Raw genomic sequence first — 18,475 nt, forward strand, 5'->3', positions numbered from 1 at the left:
TTAGAATTCTAGAGGAAAATGTTGGAAATACTCTTCTAGTATTTCTAGTAATTCATTGGCTTAGGCAAAGAATTTATGAAGAAAACAATCACAGCAACAACAAAAATCAATAAATGGGACTTGATCAAATTAAAAAGCTTCTGCACAGCCAAAGAAACTGTTACGCGAGCAAACAGACAACCTACAGACCGAGAAAAAATTTTCGCAAGCTACACATCCGATAAAGGGCTGATAACTAGAATCTATTTAGAACTCAGGAAAATCAGCAAGGAAAAATCAAACAACCCTTTCAAGAAGTGGGCAAAAGGACATGACCAGAAACTTTTCAAAAGAAGACAGAATAATGGCCAACAAACATATGAAAAAATGCTCAACATCTCTAATCATCAGGGAAATGCAAATCAAAACCACAATGAGATATCACTTATCTCCAGTGAGAAGTGATATTGGCCTGTATAAAAAAGTCCCAAAACAATAAATGTTGGCATGGATGTGGAGAGATAGGAACACTCCTAGACTACTGGTGGGACTGCAAACTAGTGCAAACCTCTGTGGAAAGCAATATGGAGATACCTTAAAGGGATTCAGGTAGATCTCCCATTTGATCCAGCAATCCCATTATTGGGCATCTACCCAAAAGAACAAAAGACACTCTATAAAAAAGACATTTGCACTCAAATGTTTATAGCAGCACAATTCACAATGGCAAAGATGGGGAAACAACCCAAATGCCCATCAATACACAAGTGGATTAATAAAATGTGGTATATGTATACCATGGAGTACTATTCAGCTATAAGAAACAATGGTGATATAGCACCTCTTGTATTTTCCTGGATAGAGATGGAACCCATTCTACTAAGTGAAGTATCCCAAGAATGGAAAAATAAGTACCACATGTACTCACCAGCAAATTGGTTTCACTGATCAACACCTAAGTGGACATATAGGACTAACATTTATCGGGCGTTGGGTAGATGGGAGGAGATAGGAGGGGATGGGTATATACACATATAATGAGTGCCATGCGTACCGTCTGGGGGATGGACACGCTTGAAGCTCTGACTCTGGAGGGGAAGGGGGGCAGGCAACACACATAACCTAAACATTTGTACCCCCATAATATGCTGAAATTAAAAAAAGACTTTATTTTTAGAGCAGTTTTAGGTTTATAGAAAAATTAAACAAAATACAGAGTTCCCATATACTCCTACCCACCCTCTACCCTGCTCACAGTTTCCTCTGTTATTAACATCTTGCGTTGATGTGGTACATTTGTTATGATTGATGAGATGATATTAAGACATTATTATTAACTAAAGTCCAAAGTTTACTTTAGGTTTCATTCTTTGTTATGTACAGTTCTATGGGTTTTTCCAAATGCATAATATCATATATCCATCATTATAGTATCATTCAGAATAGTTTCCCTGCCCTACAAATCTCCTGTCCTCCACTTATTCCTCCCTCCCCTCAACCCCTGGCAACCACTGATCTTTTTACTATCTATAATTTTGCCTTTTCTAGAATGTTATATAGTTGTAATACCATCTGTATTCATTTCGCAGTCACTTCTTTCACTTAGCAATATGCATTTAAGGTTCTTCCATGTCTTTTGTGGTTTGATAGCTCATTTCTTTTTTATTGCTGAAAAATATTCCATTGCCTAGATGTACCACAGTATTTATCCATTCACCTAGTGAAGGACACTTTGTTTGCTTCCAATTTTTGGCAATTAATGAACAAGCTACTATAAACATTCATGTGAAAATTTTTGTGTGGACATATAAGTTTTCAACTCATTTGCATATATATCTAGGAGCACAATGGCTGTATCATATGGTAAGACTATGTTTAAGCTTTGTAAGAAACTGCCAAACCATCTTCCAAAGTGGCTGTCCCATTTTGCATTCCCATCAGCAATGAATGAGATTTGTTGCTCCATATCCTTGTGAGCACTTAGTGTTGTCAATATTTGGGGTTTTAGCCATTTTAATAGGTGTGCAATGTTTAAATTTGCAATTACCTAATGACATATGTTGACCATCTTTCATGTGATTATTTGTCATTTGTATCTTCTTTGGTTAGGTGTCCGTTTAGATCTTTTGCCCACTTTTTATTGGATCCTTTATTTTTTTTTTTTTTTTTTTTTTTTTTGAGACAGAGTCTCGCTTTGTTGCCTAGGCTAGAGTGAGTGCCATGGCGTCAGCCTAGCTCACAGCAACCTCAAACTCCTGGGCTCAAGCGATCCTACTGCCTCAGCCTCCCAAGTAGCTGGGACTACAGGCATTCGCCACCATGCCCGGCTAATTTTTTTTTTATATATATTAGTTGGCCAATTAGTTTCTTTCTATTTATAGTAGAGACGGGGTCTCGCTCTTGCTCAGGCTGGTTTCGAACTCCCGACCTCGAGCAATCCACCCGCCTCAGCCTCCCAGAGAGCTAGGATTACAGGCGTGAGCCACCGCGCCCGGCTGGATCCTTTATTTTTTTAAACATAGTTTCCTTTACTTCTTTGAGTAGTAGACTTATAATAGCTGCTTTAAGTTATTTGTTTATGAAATCTGACAACTGGGCCCCTTCAGGGACATTTTCTTTTTTCTTTCGGCATATTATGGGGGTACAGATTTTAAGGTTTCAATAAATGCCCATTTCCTCCCCCCCCCCCACAAGTCTGAGTCTCCATCATGACCATCCCCCAGATGGTGCACATCTCACTCATTATGTGTGTATATACCCGCCCCCTCCCACCTGCCCAATACCCTATTACTGTAGTACCTATGTGACCACTTAGATGCTGCTCAGTTAATACCAATTTGCTGGTGAGTATATGTGGTGCTTGTTTTTCCATTCTTGGGAAACTTCACTTAATAGTATGGGTTCCAGCTCTAACCAGGAGAATATAAGATGTGCTATATCACCGTTGTTTCTTAGAGCTGAATAGTACTCCATGGTATACATATACCACATTTTATTAATCCATTCTTGGATTGATGGACACTTGGGCTGTTTCCACAGCCTTGCAATTATGAATTGTGCTGCTATAAACATTCGAGTGCAGGTGTCTTTTTTGTAGAGTGTCATTGGATCTTTTGGGTAGATGCCCAGCAATGGGATTGCTGGATCAAATGGTAGAATCACTTGTATTGCTTTAAGATATCTCCATATTGCTTTCTACAGAGGTTGAACTAGTTTGCAGTCCCACCAGCAGTGTAGGAGTGTTCCTCTCTCTCCGCAACCACGCCAGCATTTATTGTTTGGAGATTTTTTGATAAAGGCCATTCTCACTGGGGTTAAGTGATATCTCATTGTGGTTTTGATTTGCATTTCCCTGATGATTAGAGATGTTGAGCATTTTTTCATATGTTTGTTGGCCATTATTCTGTCTTCTTTAGAAAAGTTTCTGTTCAAGTCCTTTGCCCACTTTTTAATGGGGTTATTTGATTTTTTCTTCCTGATTTTCGTGAGTTCTAAGTATATTCTAGTTATCAGTCCCTTATCGGATGCATAGGATGCAAAAATTTTCTCCCATTCTGTAGGTTGTCTGTTTACTTTCATGACTATTTCTTTGGCTGTGCAGAAGCTTTGTAGTTTGATCATGTCCCATTTATTTATTTTTGTTGCTGCTGTGATTGCCTTTGGGGACTTCTTCATAAACTCTTTGCCCAGGCCGATGTCTAGGAGAGTGTTTCCAACTTTTTCCTCTAGAGTTCTAATAGTTTCATACCTTAGGTTTAAGTCGGTTATCCAGCATGAGTTGGTTTTTGTGAGAGGTGAAAGGTGTGGGTCCTGTTTTAGCCTTCTACGGGTGGCTATCCAGTTTTCCCAGCACCATTTATTGAAAAGGGATTCTTTTCCCCAGCGTATGTTTTTGTCTGCTTTGTCAAAGATGAGATGGCTATATGAGGATGGTTTTATATCAGGATTCTCACATCTGTTCCACTGGTCAATATTCCTATTTTTGTGCCAATACCATATTGATTTAATTACTACAGCTTTGTAGTATAGTTTGATATCTGGCATATTAATGCCTCCCATTTTGTTTTTGTTGCCTAGAATTGCTCTTGATATTCGGGGTCTTCTTTGGTTCCATATGAAGCGTAAAATTATTTTTTCTATATCTGTGAAGAATGCTAATGGGATTTTAATAGGAATTGCATTGAATCTGTAGATCAGTTTGGGTAGTATAGACATTTTGATGATATTGAGTCTGCCGATCCACGAGCATGGTATGGATTTCCATCTGTTTACATCCTCTGCTATTTCCTTCCTCAGTGTTTCATAGTTCTCCCTGTAGAGGTCTTTTATGTCCTTGGTTAAGTATATTCCTAGGTACTTTAATTTCTTTGTTGCTATTGTGAAGGGAATTGAGTCTTTGATTTGGTTCTCAATTAGATTGTTGTTGGCGTATATGAATGCCTCTGATTTCTGTGTATTGATTTTGTATCCTGAGACTTTGCTAAATTCATTGATCAGTTCCAGGAGTTTGTTGGTTGAATCTTTGGGGTTTTCTAGATACAATATCATATCATCAGCAAACAATGAAAGTTTGATCTCTTCTGCCCCTATTTGGACACCTTTGATTCCATTTTCCTGTCTGATTGCTGTAGCCAAGACTTCCAGCACTATGTTGAACAGAAGTGGAGATAGTGGGCAGCCTTCTCTGGTTCCAGTTTTAAGTGGGAATGATTTCAGTTTTTCCCCATTGATGTATGATGTTGGCTATGGGTCTGTCATATATGGCTTGTATCATTTTTAGGTATGTCCCTTCTGTGCCTATTTTCTTAAGTGTTCGTATCATGAAAGGGTGTTGAATTTTGTCAAAAGCTTTTTCTGCATCTATTGAAAGAATCATGTGGTCTTTGTTTTTGCTTCTGTTTATGTGGTGAATTGCATTTATAGATTTACGTATGTTGGACCATCCCTGCATCCCTGGGATGAAGCCCACTTGGTCGTGGTGGATTTTTTTGATAAGTGTCTGAATTCGGTTAGCTAAGATTTTGTTGAAAATTTTTGCATCTATATTCATTAGGGATATTGGTCTGTAGTTTTCTTTTTTTGTTGCATCCTCTCCTGGTTTTGGTATCAGAGTAATATTCGCTTCATAAAAGGTGTCAGGGAGATTTCCGTTCTTCTCGATGTTGTGGAATAGTTTCTGCAAGATAGGTACTAGTTCTTCTTTGTAAGTGTGGTAAAATTCGGGTGTGAAGCCATCTGGACCGGGACTTTTCTTTTTAGGGAGATTTTTAATTGCTGTTTCTATTTCAGCTGTTGAGATTGGTCTGTTCAGGGAATCTATTTCTTCCTGGTTGAGCCTAGGGAGGCTGTGTGTTTCTAGAAATTTGTCCATTTCCTCCACATTTTCCAGTTTGTGTGCATAAAGATTTTTGTAGTATTCATAAATTGTATCTTGTATCTCTTTGGGATCAGTTGTGATATCTCCTTTTTTATTCCTGATGGAGCTTATTAGAGATTTCTCTTTTCTGCTTTTCGTTAGCTTAGCCAATGGTGTGTCAATTTTGTTTATTTTTTCAAAGAACCAACTTTTTGTTTTATTAATCTCCTGAATAGCTTCCCTGTTTTCAATTTCGTTTAGTTCTGATTTGATCTTGTTGATTTCACTTCTTCTGCTGGGTTTGGGGTTGGTCTGTTCTTCTTTTTCCAGCTCTTTGAGTCGTTTCATTAGATTGTCTATTTGTGATCTTCTTGTCTTTTGGTTATAGGCATTTATGGAGATAAACTTTCCTCTCAGAACTGCTTTAGCTGTGTCCCAGAGGAGTTGATAACTTGTCTCTCCATTGTCGTTTTCTTCATAGAATTTTTTTATTGCCGTCTTGATTTCTTCATTTATGAAGTAATCATTTAGTAGGAGGTTGTTTAATTTCCACGTTTTTGTGTAGAAATGTGAGTTTCTGTTAGGGTTGATTTCTACTTTTATTCCACTGTGATCTGAGAAGGTACATGGTATGATTTCTATTTTTTAAAATTTCTTGAGATTTACTTTGTGTCCTAGGATATGGTCAATCTTAGAGAATGTCCCGTGAGCTGATGAGAAGAACGTATATTCAGTGGATTTGGGGTAGAATGTTCTGTAGATGTCTGTCAGACCCAATTGTTCTAGAGTTTTGTTTAAGTCCATTATTTCTTTTTTTTTTTTTTTTTTTTTTTTTTTGAGACAGAGTCTCGCTTGTTGACCAGGCTAGAGTGAGTGCCGTGGCGTCAGCCTAGCTCACAGCAACCTCAAACTCCTGGGCTCAAGCAATCCTGCTGCCTCAGCCTCCCAAGTAGCTGGGACTACAGGCATGCGCCACCATGCCCGGCTAATTTTTTTTATATATATATATTAGTTGGCCAATTAATTTCTTTCTATTTATAGTAGAGAGGGGGTCTTGCTCTTGCTCAGGCTGGGTTCGAACTCCTGACCTCGAGCAATCCGCCCGCCTCAGCCTCCCAGAGTGCTAGGATTACAGGCGTGAGCCACCGCGCCCGGCTCGTTATTTCTTTATTAATTTTCTGTTTAGAGGATCTGTCTCGTGCCGTCAGTGGGGTGTTGAAATCTCCGGTGATTATGGAGTTGCTATTAATCCATTTGCTTAGCTCCAGTAAGGTTTGCTTTATGAATCCAGGGACATTTTCTGTTAGTTGCTTTTGTTTTTAAGTTCTTGTTTTTATTTTTAAGCCTGGCTTACTTGGATCACCCCCGAGTCAGTATAATTTAGTGGTTATTCAATGATGGTTCAGAAGATTTCCTTAAATGTCTTATGCCATTAAGTCTTCCATCTTTTTTCCAAGGGAATCTTTGCATGAAAGTATACCTCAAACTTCAAGCAATTTACAAATCAGCTTTAGCTTTCATTTCCTTCTTTCAGAGACAGCCAGAGTTGAGTGACTGGGGCCTTTGTTGCCATTTCTTTCCTGGACATGCTCACAGCCTTGCACCTATGTGCATGCTTCTAGATTCCTAGTAATATGTTGGAGCCTTTCAAAGTTCCATGTGGTCTTCTGGCTTTTCAGGTCTTTGCTTTAAATTTTTAGCTGGGCTCTTGTTTGCCCAGGCTAAAATCATAGCTTTAGGCAGTTGTGATGTTACCAGCAGATTGCTATTTCCTATAATGCCCAGGGAACAGAGCTTTTTTTCACTAAGTTGAGCCGTGAATCAAATCAAATGATAATGACACCCTTGGAACAGAGTTCTCCAGGGATTTGCTAGTTTTTTTTTGTTTGTTTGTTTGTTTTTATTTGCTAGTTTGATCAAAGTATTGACTGTGCTCTGGGGATAGGGCTTTTAATGAAGCTGCAAAAGATATACTGGCTGTCATACTGCTGGCTTTCATGGCTACTACATTTCTGAACTTTGGAGGGAGGGTGGTAAGATGGGAATAGTTAAAAGTTAAAACTCCACAGACTCTGCTGTTCTTACTGAAATTCATTAGTTTTTCTTGAATAGATGCTTTACAGTTTGTTCTGTGCCTTTGGTTAACTTCAGTATTCTGAAATGATTTATTTTGAATGTTTTGCCAGTATTTTGTTGTTTTTGTTGAGGAGCGTGTTCATGGAGGTTCTGAGTTTGCCATTTTAGAAGTCAGTTTTTTGATATCTCTAATTTTGGTAGGAAAACGATGTCTCTCTGAGACATGGCTTCAATATCTGATATGTATATATGTTGTGGTTTATAAACAATAGATAAAACATTAGCACTTTTTTTCTTGCAGAAACTTTTAAGCATACATTTGGGATAATTATATTCTTTCTTTTTCAGCCTGCTATTAGTTCTGATTCTACAGGACCATCTGATAATTTTGAGGTGCAATCTTTGACATGTCAGAAAGAATGCAGTAAAACTGTGAACACTGAAGCCTTAATGACAGTATTTCACCCTCAGAATTTGGAGAATCTTAATTCTAAAATGGTAGGAAAGCAAAATATTTAAATCTATGGACTGAAACTGCTGATGAAAAATTAAAATCTTAAAGTACACTAGAAGGTCCCACAACTGGAAACCCTTCTTTTGAGACTTGAAAAGGTTTTCCAACAAGTACCAATGTGTGACTTATTGGTTCCACTACACACAAGGACTGTTATCAAGAATGAATATAAAATGTAAAAGTTAGACATTGGGGTTTTTTATGGATACATAATAATTGTACATATTTATTGACATTGGGTTTTATTTGCATGGATTTCTAATAATCTATCCTAAAATAGAGGCAATTTGGAGAGAATGATGGTTTAAAGCTTTACTTCCTAAATATAATGCTTTTACCATTTTTATAACAGTTGAGCTAAGAATTATAATAGTAAATTAAGGCTATTATGCTCACATGGGTTTAAGAGATTTTTGTGATGACAAGGGTCCAGTGTCACCCTGTGTGAATATTGATTTTCATTTTCTATGTTCTTGATTTCCATAGATGTTGCTTTAGGGTAAAGAGGATAGACAAGTTATTTTAAAGAAGTTAATTTCTCGTCAGGTTTAGTTGCTTTGATTTTTCTGTTACAGTTGAAAGAAAAGATGAAGGAACAGTCATGGAACATCCTATTTGCAGAATGTGGGCGTGGTGTTAGCATGTTTCGGACCAAAAGGACTCGAGATCTGGTTGTTAGAGGGATTCCAGAGACTTTAAGAGGAGAGCTCTGGATGCTTTTTTCAGGTATTACATTTATTCACTTTATTCATTTTTTTTTTTTTTTTTTTTTTTTTTTTTTGAGACAGAGTCTCGCTTTGTTGTCCAGGCTAGAGTGAGTGCCGTGGCGTCAGCCTAGCTCACAGCAACCTCAAACTCCTGGGTTTGAGTGATCCTTCTGCCTCAGCCTCCCGAGTAGCTGGGACTACAGGCATGCGCCACTATGCCCGGCTAATTTTTTATATATATATCAGTTGGCCAATTAATTTCTTTCTATTTTATAGTAGAGACGGGGTCTCGCTCTTGCTCAGGCTGGTTTTGAACTCCTGACCTTGAGCAATCCGCCCGCCTCGGCCTCCCAAGAGCTAGGATTACAGGCGTGAGCCACAGCGCCCGGCCCACTTTATTCATTTAACAGACAGTACACTAAGTCAATGGCAAAGAATTACAAAAATGGCTAGGACAAAGTCTCATTCATCTTGAGTTCAGACTAGTCAAAGAGAGAGGTAAGTAATTATGTGTACTTGTCTATATATCCACACATCCAGTATCTGAGAAGATTAGTTTATTAGACAAGATATGTGTAATGTGAGGAAAATCTCTATCTCTAGTATCAAAGCAAAATTGAGGGGGAGAACAGCTCATGAAAATGTTATTCTGTTGAATAAGATTAGTACCTTGATGTTATAGATTCTATTGTAAAGCTCTTTTCTTTATATGTTTTTTGCCCCCATTTCATTACCAAGTTTATTCTTTTCTGTTGTGCTCAGATATCACTTGAGCATAAAGCTAAATTTCAAGGTAATGAAATCCAATTCTTCATGTATATATGCAAATAGTAGCTGTATTATTAATATATTCCTCTTCTGTTGTATGTTAATGCCATCATCTTCACAGGTGCTGTTAATGACATGGCTACTAATCCTGGCTATTATGCAGAAGTGGTTGAGCAGTCCTTAGGGACCTCCAACTTGGCTACTGACGAAATTGAACGTGATTTGCGTCGCTCTCTGCCTGAGCACCCAGCCTTTCAAAGTGACACTGGTATATCTGCTCTGAGGCGGGTACTTACTGCTTATGCATACAGGAATCCCAAAATTGGATACTGCCAGGTATGACTTCACTATGAATCCAATTGTGCACATGTTCCAAATGATAAAATCACATCAATTCAGCTCTACTAATTTGGAAATTGTGATAAGGACAGAGGTTGGGGTGAGGTTAATAACAAATTGTATTAATGTAAGTAGGATGATAGTGGGAATATAGGAGACTTGATATTTCATTTTTTTTTCATTTACTAAATGTTTATTGAATTCCTACTTGTAAAATATACTATTTTAGGTACTTAAGGCTATAAAAAGATGTATCAGATAAGGATCCTGACCTTAAAAGTATAGAGACTAGTAGGTGTTAAAGCATATTCATTTGGAAACTGAAAAACAAGTGAGACAAACTTAGAGAAATGTAAGTCCTGTCAGGATTATAATAAAGAGAAATTATTTTCATCTGGGAGAATAGAGAAGGCTTTGTGGAAGAGGTAGCATTTGCAGGTTTTAAAAATTGGTGACATATGAGATGGACATATGAAGATGAAGGAAATATTTGAAGATGGAAGGAAATATTTTTTAAGCAAATATTGAGTTTCTTTCTACATTGGTACTTATGACAAGTTTGCATATCCAGGATGCTTTCTTAAAGATGCATCATAAGCTATTTCATTTCAGTGAATGTAAGTGTTTGACAGAGAAACACCTTTGGAAATGACTGTTGAGACCATGTTATTACATGTTTCTTTCTGTATTGGTACTTATTATGACAAGTTTACATATCCAGCTTTAAAAGGCAAATGTAAGCATGCTTTCTTAAAGATGCATCATAAGCTGTTTTCTTTCAATGAATGAAAGTGTTTGACGGAGAAAACCCCTTTGGAAGCAAACACTGAGAATATGTTGTTATAACGTGTTTCTTAATGTAAGCATGCTTTCTTAAAGATGCATCATAAGTTGTTTTCTTTCAATGAATGAAAGTGTTTGACAGAGAAACACCTTTGGGAGCAAAAGTTGAGAACATTTTATGTAAAAAAATAAAAAATAAGAGAATTCTAGGAGAAGGGATCAGTGTAACCCAACACAGATAGAAGTAAATGTAGAATGTATATAGTACTATGTTCTGTTTAGTAGAAGTGTATATAGTAGAAATGTATATAGTACTATGTTCTGTTTAGTAGAAGTGTAGGGTGAATGAAGCAAAGTAGTTGGAGAAAAAAATCAATAAGGTAGATTGGGATAGGTCAGGAATTTGAATTTTATTATGTAGGCAGTGGAGCAGTGGAGGAATCATTGGAAAAAAATATTTAGGAGCAAAGTGTATTAAGCAGATTTAATGCCGAGTGCCAGACAGTATTACTTCAATATTCTACTACTTTTATATTAAAGCAGTAACATAAAACAATTTGTCATAAATATGCTTTAAGTCCTTAAAACCAAAATTTTAAAGTTTCACAATGTTGCCAGATTCTCAGTTTCAGAGTTTTTCAACATGAGAGGTAAATTTTAAATTGTATCACTGTCTTGCAAGTTGTTCTAACTCTAGGGTAGGCTAGACTGCTAACACAAACAAATAGGTAATAGCTGAAACAACAGAAGTCTGTTTCTTAAAGAAGCAGAGGAAAGTGAGTGTTCAGGTTGGTAAACAGCTCTTCTCCATGAAATTATTCAGAGACTTAGGCTGTAGGCTAACAGCAGACTTTGTTATCTTCAAAACAAGGCTTCCAAGGTACGTTTTCATTGCCACTAGCACTCAGGAACAGGGAGAGAGCATGGAGAAACTATTATGGAAGATTTTATGGGCAAGGCCTGACAAGAGTACGTATCACTTCAGCCACATTCTATTGGAAGGTCTTAGTTGTGTGGATATACATATTCACAGGGAAGTCTGTGAAATGTTGTGTGGCTGAGCAGACATATGTGCAGCCATTATAGAAGAGGGGGAGATTGAATTATGGTAGATAGATAGCACTCTGTATTGGACATTCATTTATAATGGGTTGAGCACCCATAATGATTACATATCAATAGTCTCTATACATTGAAACTTATCAATAGAGATTTTTTTGAAAAACAATTTAAATGAGTGGACCATTTAAATTGCAAGTATTTTTAGCATATTTTAGAATCTCTGAAAGGTACAAAAGAATCGTAATGGATCTTTTCTCAAGGAGCTTACCTTCAGAGAGCCTATGATGTTATCTATTATATATACAGTAGTTTAAAGATAGTTTCTAAGTAGGTTTTGACTTGATTTTGACTTCTAAAAGATGAGAGCAAAGTTAGAAACATGGAGGACAGTAACAAAGTTATTCCGAGTTAAGGTACCTATGAACAATACCATTCAAGTGAGAGTAAGCCTGCCTTAGAGATAAGACTGGCTAGGTTCATAATGGAATCAAAAAATAAATAAATAAGTGTGTGGGACGGAATCATGGAGAATTTTTTATAAAGCCTGGGAAAAGAATTTGAATGTAATATGATAAGCAAGTTTTATTGCTTTTGATCAAAAACCCATGTGAGACATAAAGACACATTGTGGCTGGTTAGCTTGCTTACCTGTCTTTCTGTCTATCTGTCTTTATCTATCATCTATCTATGTTGAGATAAAATTCATGCACCAAAAATTTTACCCTTTTAGTAGTTTTCAGTGTATTCACAAAGTTGGCAAACCTTCACCACTATCTAATTCCAGAACATGTTCATTACCCCAAAAAGAGGACCTATATATGCCTAACCCGAGCAATCACTAATCTACTTTCTATCTCTGTGAATATGCCTATTATGGATATTTTATCTAAATGGAATGACATGTGGTCTTTTATGTCTGCCTTCTTTCACTCAGCATATTGTTTTCAAAGTTCCGTACTTCATTTTTTCTTATGGTTGAATAATATTCAATTGTATGAATATACTACATTTTGTTAAACTATTCAACAGCTGATAGGCATTTGAGTTGTTTTCATATTTTGGCTGTTATGAATAATTCTGCTGTGAGTATTTGTGTACAAGTTTTTGTGTGGACATTAGTTTTGATTTTGTAGATATATATGTACCTTGAAGTGAAATTGCTGGGTTATGTGATAATTCTATGTTTAACAATTTGGGGCACTGCCAAGCTATTTTCCAAAGAGACTGTACCATTTTACACATTCCCAGCAGCAATGTATGAGTGTTGCAATTTCTCCATATCCTTGACAACAATGCTTCCTATTGTCTCTCTTTGATTGCAGCTATCTCAGTACATGTGAAAGGTGCTTTGGCACCCTTGCTGAAAAACATTGACAATAAATGTTAGGGTTTATTTCTGGACTCTCAATTATATCCCATTGATTTATATTTCTACCCTTATGCCAGTACCACACTATCTTGATTACTGTAGCTATGTAGTAAGTTTTGAAATCAGGAAGTATGAGTGCTTTAACTTTGTTCCTCTTTTGTAAGATTGTTTTGGCTCTTTTGGGTCCCTTGCATTTCCATATGGATTTTAGGATCAGCTTGTCAATTTCTTAAAAACAGAGAAAAAATGCCAGCTGAAATTTTGATAGTTATTGCATTGAATCTGTATATCAACTTAGGGGGTATTGTATATAAACAATATTAACTCTTCCAATCCATGAGCACAGATGTTTTTCCTTTGAGTATTTTAATCTTTTTAATATTATCATATATGGAATTATTTTCTCAATTTCATTTTTGGGTCATTTGTTGCCAGTATATAGAAATACAGTTGATATTTTTGTATATTGATCTTGTATCCTGTAACCTTGCTGAACATATTCATTCTAGATTTTTTGTGGATTCCTTTGGGTTTTTTCTATATACAAAATCATGGAACCTGAACAATGTTACTTTTACTTCTTCCATTCCAATCTAGATGCCTTTTTTTCTTGCCTAATTGACCTGGCTAGAACCTTCAGTACAATGTCGAATAGAAGTAGTGAGAATGCATATCTCTACCTTTTTATTTATCTTAGAGGTAGCAATCAGTCTTTCATCATGAAGTATTAATATAATATTAGCTGTGGGGTTGTTGTAAATTCTCTTTATCAGGTTGAGGAGGTTCCCTTATAGTCCTAGTTTTGTTGAGTGTTCTTATCATGAAACATTGTTGGATTTTGTCAAATGATTTTTCTATGTTCATTAAGATGATCATGTGATTTTCTCCTTTATTTTAATAACATAGTATAATACATTGACTGATATGTTGATTAATACATTTCCATATGTTGAACCACTTTTGCATTCCCAAAATAAATCCCACATGGTCTTTTGAGATCTTCAGTTTGCTAGTATTTTGTTGAGGATTTTTATATTTATATTCATAAGATATATTGATATATAGTTTTCTTGTGATATCCTTGTCTAGTTTTAGGCATCATGGTTTCTTAGAATAAGTCGGGTAGTGCTTCCTCATCTCCTATTTTTTTTAAAAGTTTATGAAGGATTAATGGTAATTCTTATTTAAATGTTTTTGCTAGAATTTTCCAGTGAAGCTATTTCCCCCCTTCTCCTCTCCACCCCCCTCCTCCTCCTCCCCTCTCCCCCTCCTCCCCCTCCGAGTTTTGTTTACATGGGTGTATTGCATAGTGGTGACATCTGGGCTTATAGTTTAGCCATTACCTGAATTGTGTACATTCTACCCATTAAGTAATTTCTTATCCCTTACCACCTTCCCACCCTTCTGAGTCTCCAATGTCTGTCATTCTACTGTCTGTGCCCATGTATACACATTATTTAGCTGCCACTTATAAGTGAAAACGTGTGGTATTTGACTTTCTATTTCTGAGTTATTTCACTTAAGATAATGGCCTCCATTTCCATTCATGTAGTTGCAAAATACATGATTTCATTATTTTCTATGGCTAAGTAGTATTCCATGGTATACATTCCATGGTGTGTATATGTGTGTGTATGTGTGTCGCATTTTCTTTATCCAGTCATCCCTTGATTGACACTTAAATTGATTCTATATCTTTGCTATTGTGAATTGTGCTATGAATAAACATTTTAGTGCAGGTGTCTCTTTGATATAATGGTTTATTTTCCTTTGTGTAGATACCCAGTAGTGGGATTGGTGGATTGAATGGTAGTTCTACGTTTAGTTCTTTGAGAAATCTCCATACTGTTTCCCATAGAAGTTGTACAAATTTACATTCCCACCACCAGTTTATAAGCATTCCATTTTCCTCCTCATCCATGCCAATATCTGTTATTTTTTTTACTTTTTAATAGTAGCCATTCTCACTGGTATCACATTGTGGTTTCGATTTGCATTTATTTCTGTGATGATTAATGATGGCGAGCATTTTGTCATATGTTTTTTGCCATTTGTATATCTTCTTTTAAAAAATGTCTGTTCATGTCCTTTGCCCACTTTTATTTTTTCATGAAACAATTTCAGAAGATAGTTTGCCCACTTTTTAATGGGGTTATTTGGGATGTTTTTTGTAGAGTTGTTTGAGTTGCTTGTAGATTCTGGATATTACTTCTCTGTCAAATGCATAGTTAGCAAGTATTTTTTCCCATTGTGTAGGTTGTCTGTTCACTCTGTTGATTATTTCTTTTGTTGTGCAGAAGCTTTTCAGTTTAAGTCCCATTTGTCTGTTTTTATTGCATTTTTGTTTTTGTCATGACCAGCCACTGGCAACAAGCTGAAATAGTCAGCCAAGTCCCCCGCCCCGGCAGTCTGTGCTCAGGTTGTGAAATTGCTCCAGGTTGCAAAACTCCCTGCTAGGAACAAAAACCATGGCTCCCAGGCCACACCCCTCCCAGTCTGTCCTTTGGAGTGATGGAATGCCTACCTACTGAGGCATGAGCCCACACCACACTTCTCAGTTCTGGCCATGAGGGTTCCTCCCTTACTCAAGATTAGAGTGAAGCTGAGGCGGGCGGATTGCTCAAGGTCAGGAGTTTGAAACTAGCCTGAACAAGAGCGAGACCCCGTCTCTACTATAAATAGAAAGAAATTGATTGACCAATATATAGAGAAAAAAAAAAATTAGCCGGGCATGGTGGCACATGCCTGTAGTCCCAGCTACTTGGGAGGCTGAGGCAGCAGGATTGCTTGAGCCCAGGAGTTTGAGGTTGCTGTGAGCTAGGCTGATGCCACGGCACTCACTCTAGCCTAGGCAACAAAGCGAGACTGAGTCTCAAAAAAAAAAAAAAAAAGATTAGAGTGGGGAGTAGCAAATCTCAGTTTGGAGCGTCTCCCAGCCAGTGACTGTGGTCTGTGTTGGCTGGCAGATTTCTACACAGCCCCATATGAGTTAGGATCAGAATGGCTTCCTTATATTGGTGCATGGTCTGGGAGCACATTGCAAAGTACTTCTGATGCCGCCCCTTCTCACTGACTCCCCACTGTCCCGAAAGTCAGATCCAGCGCTTGGTAGGGTCAAGGAGCTCCCCCTGGCCTACATTGCCCAACTCCCCAGTGGGAACCTGCATTGAGAAGACAGACTTGCAATTTTCTGCTGAATCTGCAGTGTGGGCTGCTGCCTGCAGTATTTTTCAAAGTATCCAAAGTTTCTTTCATTTTTTTGTTGAGCTCCCGTGTTCCTTCTTGGATAAAAGTTCACAGTGTGAATCTCTACACACTATTTTGCTGTCTCCAAGTAGGTGAGGCATGCTAACAAAGCCTCTACCATCTTGGATAAAAAACCATCTGTTCTTAGAGTTTTCTTTCTGGGAAGTTTTTTTAAAATATTACTAATTCAATCTCTTGTTACAGAATTATTCAGATCGTTGTATTTCTTCTTCTTCTTCTTTTTTTTTTTTTTGAGATGAAGTCTTGCTCTGTTGCCCAGGCTGGAGTGCAGTGGCATGATCATAGCTCACTGCAGCATTGAACTCCTGGGCTCAAGTGATCCTCCTGCCTCAGCCTCCTGAGTAGTTAGGACTACAGGTATGGACCACCATGCCTGGCTAATATTGTTTTCTTATTTTTTGTAGAGATGGGATCTCACTACATTGCCTAGGCTTGTCTTAAACTCCTAGCCTCAAGCGATCCTCCCCCGTCAGCCTCCCAAAGTGCTAGGATTACAGGTGTGAGCCACTGTACCCAGCTAGATTTTTCTATTTCCTCTTGAGTTAGTCTCAGTAATTTGTGCTTTTTAGAAACTTGTCCATTTTATCTAGGTTATCTAATTTATTGGCATACAATTGTTCATCATATTCCCTTATAATCCTTTGTTTCTGTAAGGTTGATAGTAATGTTCTCTGTTTCCTGATTGTAATAATCTGAGTTCCTTCTCTCACTCTTGTTCTTACATGTTCTTGCTCTCACTCTCTGGTTCTTGCTCTCTTTGGTTTTTTTTTTATCTTTTTGGCTAGGCTAGCTAAAGATGTTTTAATGTTTTTGGTCCTTTTTTAAAAAAAAAAATCTTTTCAAAGAACCAAACTTTGGTTTTGTTGATTTTCTCTATTTCTATTCTCTGTCATTTTCTGCTTGTGCAGAGCCTCAAGATTAGCCAGAGGTGAAGGCTTAGGTCTTTTCTGTCCTTTTCTAAGCATACATACAGCTATGAGTATGCATAAAACTGTATGCTTATAGATGGCCTTCTAGGTTTCCAGGAATGTGTCAAGGTTTTTCAAAACCCCCAGCTTTGCTTTTAACCCTTTGTCAGCATATTCTTTGGCACAGCTGCTATCCACCTCCTCGGATAGCCACGTGTTCAACAACTGCCTCTTTTTTCAACAAACACTCCTGGGGACAAGGCTGTTTACACTAGATGAACTCTGTGTCAGGTCAAATAAAGACAGCCTTGTGGGAGGAGTCTTCCAGGGAATCACCAGATGGGTCATATCATGAGACAATTCTCTGGGAATGGGGCTTTGAAGGAGCTCCAACCCCATTCTGTTCCCTCTGGTGGTTGCTAGGTTACTAGTTTTCACCATGATGACTGAGTGTTGTTCCCCTGAAACTGGGAGGGGGAATGGGAATGGGGCAATTTAAATTGCCACAGAGCTCACTGTTCTTGCTGAGAATCAGTCATTTTCTTATATAAATGCTACTTGAATTGCTGTAAGCTCTTGGTTAATTTCCAGAGTTATGAAAAAATTGATTCTGATGATTTTTTTCTTTTTTCTTAACCCAATTCTGATGATTTTTAACAGTGTTCTTGTTGCTTTTATAGAGGAGAGCATTTTTGAAAGTCCTTACACTGCTATTTTCACTATATCCCTTTCATTATGGATTATTGCACAGGAAAGTGATGGATTAAAACCAAGGTTGAAATCAAACATTGTTCCAGAGATGGCAAGGAATTGACATACTTAATATACAAATCTATAAGAAAGGTGTTAAAGTATAAAAATAAGCAATGGACATGAAAGGACTAGTCACAGAAGAGAAAATATGAATTGATAATAAAACCTGAAAAAGAAAGTTCAACCTCAAAGAAATTCAAATTAAAACAGTGAGATACCATTTTCACTATCAAATCAACAAAGATGATTATAATTATTAAAATTCTCAATATTGGCAAAGGTGCAGTGAAATAAACATTCAAACACTATTGGTCCAAAATATAAATTGGTACTGTCTTTCTGGAATTTAATTTGGCAATAATATCAAGTCTTTAAAAAAATATCCTTTTGACCAAATAATTTGATGTCTAGATATGTATCCTGAGAAAATAGTATAACATTTGGATGAAGATTTATATACAAAGATATCCATTGCAGTGTTATATATTAATATAATAGTAAAAAATTAGAATTAACCTAAATGTCCAACAATAGTGTCACAGTTGAGTTCACATCTGGACTTTGAAGTATTTCCCCAGTTCTTGGGGTCCTGGC

At 37.1% G+C, this 18,475-nt stretch overlaps 1 protein-coding gene across 1 annotated transcript in view; it reads left to right on the forward strand.

Annotated features, from left to right (window-relative positions):
* TBC1D8B (TBC1 domain family member 8B) overlaps window positions 1-18,475 on the forward strand; it is a 72,909-nt gene that overhangs the window by 31,727 nt on the left and 22,707 nt on the right. The window contains exons 8-10 of the mRNA XM_012751124.2: window positions 7,760-7,909; window positions 8,501-8,651; window positions 9,522-9,736. Coding sequence (XP_012606578.1) covers window positions 7,760-7,909; window positions 8,501-8,651; window positions 9,522-9,736 — 516 coding nt within the window. The remainder of the gene's footprint in view (window positions 1-7,759; window positions 7,910-8,500; window positions 8,652-9,521; window positions 9,737-18,475) is intronic.

Source organism: Microcebus murinus, chromosome X (genome assembly GCF_040939455.1).
Source record: "Microcebus murinus isolate Inina chromosome X, M.murinus_Inina_mat1.0, whole genome shotgun sequence".
Classification (NCBI taxonomy): Eukaryota; Metazoa; Chordata; class Mammalia; order Primates; family Cheirogaleidae; genus Microcebus; species Microcebus murinus.